At 44.6% G+C, this 7,271-nt stretch overlaps 1 protein-coding gene across 6 annotated transcripts; it reads right to left on the reverse strand.

Moving 5' to 3' along the window:
• Positions 1-2,034: 2,034 nt before the first annotated feature.
• On the reverse strand, positions 2,035-6,996 carry LOC123186585 (neurofilament medium polypeptide). Of its 6 annotated transcripts, XR_006493668.1 has the most exons (8): positions 6,617-6,996; positions 5,871-6,097; positions 5,646-5,750; positions 5,255-5,488; positions 3,731-4,065; positions 3,319-3,648; positions 3,195-3,233; positions 2,035-2,496 (listed from the first exon to the last, which is right to left on the reverse strand). XR_006493668.1 is itself a non-coding variant. In XM_044598324.1 (5 exons), exons 1-5 carry the CDS (start codon positions 6,756-6,758, stop codon positions 2,449-2,451), a joined length of 756 nt encoding a protein of 251 aa, XP_044454259.1. In that variant the 5' UTR covers positions 6,759-6,994; the 3' UTR covers positions 2,035-2,448. The 6 variants fall into 6 exon arrangements, 1 of the variants encoding a protein (XP_044454259.1); XR_006493667.1 differs by having other exon boundaries at positions 3,319-4,065; XR_006493665.1 differs by having other exon boundaries at positions 3,731-5,488; positions 6,617-6,989.
• Between the last annotated feature and the right edge of the window lie 275 nt (positions 6,997-7,271).

Here is a 7,271-nt window from a genome sequence, read left to right on the forward strand (position 1 = left end):
TATCAAAAATCAATGGTTCCTCACCCGTGTCGGCATTGTTACTCAAGAATGCCTCCTTGTTCATATAATGAACATTAACAAGTCTCTCAATCTAAAAATAACATGAATGCATTTAAGACTTCAATGAGAATTGGTGTTTATCCAAATACATCTCATTATATCCAAATTAGATCAACACTAAATTATTGGTGATGTCCACAAAAGTATCACTAATTAACACACACTAAGCAAAGTTAACCCTAATCACTAACTAACCCTAACCCCCAATCTTTCTACTCAACAAGCATATATTCCTACTACACACCATGCATATCATTATATTATCAAAGTTAACCAAGCCATTCACACTAACATAAGGGAGAAAACAAGAACTAGGGTTCCACCAACATGTATAAAATGCAGCCAAAATAACAAGATTTAACAAAAAATAATTGGATGATTTGGGGGAGATTACCAAGGGCAACAAAGTGATGGAAAGATCCACCTAAGGGATGCACCTTTTGGAGAGGATTTGAGGGGGAGCTTGAGGGGTGGGAGAGAGTGTGGGAGCTCCAAGTGTTTTTTAAGCTCGGGTTATGGATTGGGAAAAGTGTGTGGGGTGGGTCCCACACACTCTCCCGTGGGTTATCCACTTACTAGGGCCAGACGTCAGGGTCCTTGGCGTCTGGCCCCTTTGCCACGTCAGCAGGTCAACGAGCAGGCGGGTAGTGCGGGCCAGGGGCCAAACGCCAGGGTTTCTGGCGTCTGGTTCGCAACCCAGATGTCAGGGATGTTGGCGTCTTCCAAAGAGATCAAAATCGATTTTTTTTTAAAAACAAGGTCAAATCAGAATTTTGTTAGCCTTTTATGTCATAACAGTAATTTTGTCCTCGGCCGGCCGGCGGAGCAGGGTTGAGTCCCCGTGCCCGTGCATGCATGCGCTACACGACCCAACCTTTGTTGTGCTTTCGCCGCACGCACGTAGGGCCATGCATGCACATGCACATGCACATGCGCGATTTCAGTTGCGCCGTTTCGTCGCTGCATCCTCTTCTCTTGGCCGCCGGCCGTGGCTTCAATGCACGACACAACTGCTCCGTCCGTAACGATGGATCAGCGGCGGGTCGTCGTGGGCGTTCACGCCTGGACTGTGGACTCTTGACCAAGAAAGGAAGTTGTTGTTCGTCCTCACCACACTTTTCGTCAAGATAATATTTTTGTGTTCCTACGGTAGAGCACCAAGCTAAGTGTCTTTGAAGTATACGTTTTTCTTCGACCATGGAGTATATAGGTCCACGCACGGACGTGACGATATCGCATGCATGCATCTGCGGGTGCGAGTTGGCATGGAATCCATTACTATTATTTTTCGCCATCATTAGTTGTAGCCGTGTGATCCCCCGCCGTCCACATGCGGTTTGGTTTGGTTTGGTTCCCATCAAATTGTCCCGTCCATCGACCGGTACTTCCACCCACATACGTACGCGCATGTGTTTATCTGGATGGTCTGAATTCCATTCCAGATGGATGGGCGCTAGCTAGACGGTTCCAACTTGCGAGAAATGTCAGCGCTCTCCTCTCAAAGTACTATCAATCTACATCCAAGAATGTCAACATTTGAAACCATTGTTTTCGCGGTGGTGGCCCATATGTATGTAGTTCTTTTTCATGATAATATGTGTCTCACTCATATAACAGAGATCAGGTTACAAGCAACGTAAACACCAACCTGACAAATTTAGAAAGACATCAAAACTCTTGTCGATTTGTCAGGTGGTTGAATGGTGAGGCGGCACCACGATGGTTGCATCGGCTTCACGCGGTCTCTCCTAGGAGCCGCTCTTCTCCGTCGGCTCCTCCACTGGTAGGACACGATGGATCTCGGACAGCAGGATTCGATGTAGGAGGCGCGGTACAACTAACGCTGCAGGTGGGACTTTATGTGGGAGTCCCACCTACAATCCACCACGTCCCACCATGTCTGATGTTAAAAAAGTGGACATCCCACCACTTCTAGCATAAATTAGGTGGGAACAAGTGAGATCCCCACGTAACAAATACATTTGCATAAACTTGATATAGAGCTGCAACATGGTATGAAAATAACTGAGCAGCAGCATAGTATGAAAACATCACACTTGAGATCTACTAAACCTTCAGTTACATATACATATACGGATGAATCGATTTACGAGAGGATAATAAGAGTGCAAACCAAGACAACAATTAAAGTGTGTTCCATCTGTTGGTTAACTCTGCCCACAGATATATAAAGTTGCAGAGTCTCGACGACGGCGAGAACACACAACTACTGATCAAGTGAAAATGCAAGGCTGAGCACACTAAAATGGTGACGAATGCATGAAGCGCACGGCAGGTTGATGACGAATGTCCATAGAGTCTGAACAGAGGACCTGATTTTTGAAGAACAACTCCAGCAACGGATAGGTTGATGATGAATTCAACTTGTTAGCTACATGAAGCGCACGGCAGGCATGGTATGAATAGGTGTGGTACCTGCAGTTTTGCAGCACAGTAAAATGGTGTTAGAATGAGGTGTATAGCACCTTCGGCTATAAGAATCACATTAGTGCCAGATTCTATCAAGTGCAAATGCAAGGCCGAGCACACTATTTTTTGTGACCGACGCCAGCCAATGAAATTTTACATGTTCAAGTTCAGTATAAATGTCGCGAGACCAATAGGACCAAAATCTGAACCAAATAGTACACATCTAAATCGATAAAACCATACAGGGCCAGATACTAGGGAAGATCCAGTCCAATTCTCAAATTCTAGAGTGTCAATGCCAGGACTATTGGCTATAAGTCATCTCCAAAAATAAATATCTGACAACCATACACAATCCCTTCTACCACATCTAATCAGTGGCAATACATATTTTCCATTCCCAAAAGTTACCAAGTTATAACTAATGGAATCACTTGTTGGCTCACTCAGGCTACTCATACTCAGATGAGACTTCAATCGCCTGAATTCGCCTGAATTCGCAATCTCAGGAGACAGTCTCATGTAACCGTGCAGTGGGAGACTGCTCAAAGGCGCTATTTTTTCACATTTGTAGTATATCAAAACTACCGGAGTTGAACACTAGGACTAAGATACAGTCCCCATAGTGTATATAATAATGTACCAAAAGTGCAAAGTACAACTAGCAGAATTATCTTAGGTGGTTCCAGCATGGTCTTGCTCACCACCATGGTCTCCAACTGTTGGTTCCGCCTTTTGGCGATCTGCAATATTGAAGGCATTCAAAATGAAACATTCAACATGGAAGGTATTAAATAAAGTACGGGGAAATAATTAAAAACATATTACCAGCTGCTCGAAACCAATCCTCGAGGCACATCAGCGTCTCAACAGTACTCGGGGTCAAACTACTTCTTTGAGCAGTGAAGATCCTTCCGGCATTGCTGAATGCAGCCTCTGCAGGCACTGTAGACGCAGACACTGCCAATATGTCCCGTGCTATAGCGGCAAGCACTGGATACTTTGGGGAGTGAATCTCCCATCACTTTAAGATATCCAATTTCTGTCGGCGAGGAAACAAGTCTTCTTCAAGATATCGTTGTAGCTCATTTGAGTTGTGGGATCTTTTCAATCTCAAATGCTTATCCCAGTCATTGAGAGTGCCCTCACCATCCTCCTCTGCAACCTCATCACCTTCATCAGAAGTGTTTTCATATTCAGATGCATATTCAGGAAATAGGATCTTCATCGCACTATTCACCTTGGTAAGATATTTCCCGGCGCCACCACCAAAAGCTGCGGTCAGTTGGAAGTGAACATATTCATATTTGTACCTCGGATCAAATATCACTGGCAGACAACTTGTTAAGAATGACTCCTCAAAATATTTCATCCATTTCTCCTCCATCTCTTTCACCATGGCAACAATGGTAGGATTTTCACTTGTGACTTCTTTCTCCATTATCTGCTTCACATTCCAGACCTCGTAGAAGTACAGGTGAGAGGTGGGATATGTCCTACCCGAGATTTTCTTTGTGGCTGTGTAAAAAGCGCCCAAAAGATGGTAAATAGCATCAGCCATCTCCCATTCACTAGCTGAAGGAGCAAATTTATAATCTTTGTCAGTTTCTTTCAAGGCTTCGAACGCTGCTCTAAACGGCAATGATGATTCAAGCATTAGGTACGTTGAATTCCATCGGGTAGGCACATCTGGCGAAGGATGGTTTTTACAAGCAAGTCCCACCCGCGCAATCATCGCATTGAATTTCTCCATTCTGTCTTGCGAACTCCTGACATACTGCACTGAATCTCTGATTCTATCAACAACTGACGCCATTGCATCGAGCCCATCTTGCACCACGAGATTCAGTACATGTGCAGCACATCTAACATGCAATAATTTTCCACTATGATGCACAAGATACCTATCTGCCAGATTTTTTCTCAAGTGGCCAACCATCAAGGTATTAACTGGTGCATTGTCCAAGGTAAAGCTAAAGATTTTGTCTTCAATGTTCCAATCTCTCAAGCTCTTTTGCACCATGTCAAACATGTTATGGGAGTTGTGTGGAGTTTCTAAGAGGCAAAATGTGATTATTCTGTTTTGTAGAGTCCATGAGCCATCAATAAAGTGGGCAGTTATGCATAAATAACCTAGCTTCTGATTGGACGTCCACATGTCACCCGTTAATGATACTCGAGAACTTAGATTGCTAAAAAGTGCTTGAATTTCTTTTTTGTGTCTATCATATGCATCAATGCAATCTTGTTTAATTGTTTCTCTGCATACCACGTTGAACCATGGATTCAACGTCTTAACAAACGACCTAAAGCTAGGATATTCAAAAAAATTGGAAGGTAATTCATGTAGCACAATCAACTTTGCCAGTGCTCTACGTGCACGCCCTTGGTCAAACTTCCACTTTGGATCAATTGCACTATCAGTTCGTATCTTGGCAACCATACCATCCATTTTAGCTTTCTCTTCACATACCACCAAATGTTTACCGATGTGACTTGTACCTGACTTTTTTGAGGCAGGGAAGAGTTTGTCGCAATGAATGCAACGGCCATGTGCAAGCATTCCATCAATATAGATTGGTTTTGCCTCTTACCAAATTTTTGATTTTAATTTTCGTGGTCTGCGTGAACCAATGTTTGCTACTTTGGGTGACAGAGCTAGCAACGAAGGCTGTGACGTTGGAGAGCTCTCTAGTGACTTAGTTTTTTTTTCTCTTCTTGCTAAGAATGAAACTACGACATTGTTAAGGACTGGAGACCTTACCACTTTTTTGGATAGTGATGGATGCTTATTCTTGTCAACGGCCAAAGATCCAGATGATGGCTGCTTATTATTGTCAAGGGGCAAAGATCCAGGTGATGGCTGCTTATCCTTGTCAATGGCCAAAGGTCCAAGTAATGGCTGCTTATCCTTGTCAACAGGCAAAGATCTAGGTGATGGCTGCCTATCCTTTTCAATGGGCAAAGATCCGGATGATGGTATAGTTGCAACATCTCTCTGGGAAACAAGAAAAGCATACACAATAAGCTTGATAAAGAGTCAATCTGATAGTTGCTGCAATTAAATATCTCTCTAGGAAACAAGAAAAAGGTACACAGATAAGCTTGAGAAGGGCAATTTGATTCAGAGACAATCATTCGCAATCAAAATTCACCTTATTAAGCCTTTTTTTCTTCAATGGTGGTGGCTGCTTATCCATGTCAACGGCCAAAGGTCCAAACAATGGTGCCGGTGGATTAGTGCACATTCCTTCACTTGCCTGAGAGAAAAAATTTCTTGTTGTCTAATAAGTATTGCTAAATAGTAAATAGACATAAAGACGTTATGTCTATTTCCTGGACGTCAACGGCTTCATGATAAAGTAGTGTGATAATTTTACCTTCCTCTTTTTCTTGGACGTCGACGGCTTCATGACGACTTCGTTCATTTCTTGGTGTTCCCCATGAAGCTTGCCGCTACTCTGCCTACTTCGCTTCCTTTTCTTGAACTTTGGTGGTTCCGTAAGGAGCTTACCAGCACCCTTGTGCTCTTCAAGATCCGGGTCATTAGCCTTCTCAATTTTTATGGCACACAAGAGCTCATTAGTAACCTTGTGCTCCTCAAGATCTGAAAATTTTCACAACCAAGTTAAATATGATGAGTTAAGTTCATACATTATTAACAGGTACAACAGAATAAGAAAGGAAGAACATGCTGTACTACTAATTGCTCCTCACTTATGCTAACCATAATGCTAAACCTAACTTGTTTCAGACTATTTGTAGAAGTTGCTCCTCACTTTTGTGCAAGTTCATTTTGTAAGCATCTGCCTTCCCAGGGTGATAAAATGCAGAGACATTCATGCTAACTTGGTTCAGACTATTTGTAGCCAACAAAATACAGTAAGATTCAAGTTCATTTAATAACAACACTATAGATGCAAGTTTTGGTTAGAAATGACAACTTGAAACAGAAGGGAAAGCAAGCATCTAAATCCATGAGCCATCCATCAACAACTTAATCTTGAGTTTTAACAGAAACTGAAACAGGAATCTTGCAAAATTTCACTAGAATCCATGAGCAATCCATCAGCATCTGAATCCTACATGGTAAATGGAAAGGAAAAGGATCTGGATGTTTGACTACCTGCAGCACGCGAGCTGGGAGTCGGGGTTGGGGCAGCCTGCGACTTGGGTGTCGGGGTTGGGGCTACCGGCGAGCTGGAGTTCGGGTTTGGGGCCACCGGCGACCTGGGGGTCGGGGTTGGGGCCACCGGCGACCTGACCATCGCGTCCGACCGTGCTCGAGGGGATCGGCGAGTCTTGATTGGGAGTTTGGGACGACAAGAAGCTGCGAGGGAAGGGAGGCCGAGAGGTGCTGAGTGCGAGGCGGAAGAGAAGGTGATGCGGCGGCGGCGGCCATCGAGCGGCGGCAGAAGGAGTGCGCCTGCGCTGCGGCGCCTCCTCTGTCCAGCGAGAGAACTAATCTATCGGGCTAAGGTGGGATTCCACTGGGCTAATAGGGCTAGCACAGTTAATTTTTTACCTATCCAATGGGCTCCCGCTGGAGCGGTTTAAGTGGGATGGGATAGTGAATCCCACTTAAGCCCACTCCCACCTGCAGCGTGAGGTACAACATTGCAGAGGGCATGGCGGCAGGAAGGTTGCCAGCTTGTGGAGGAGGGTGGGATCTCATCGAGCCAACACAGCTCGCGGGGACGCCCCGCACCGGAGGAGGTAGGGGAGCCCATGGGGCTGTGTGGTGGACGCAGGGTGCGAAGAACACCACGTTACGTCGAGCT

Source organism: Triticum aestivum, chromosome 2A (genome assembly GCF_018294505.1).
Source record: "Triticum aestivum cultivar Chinese Spring chromosome 2A, IWGSC CS RefSeq v2.1, whole genome shotgun sequence".
NCBI lineage: Eukaryota > Viridiplantae > Streptophyta > Magnoliopsida > Poales > Poaceae > Triticum > Triticum aestivum.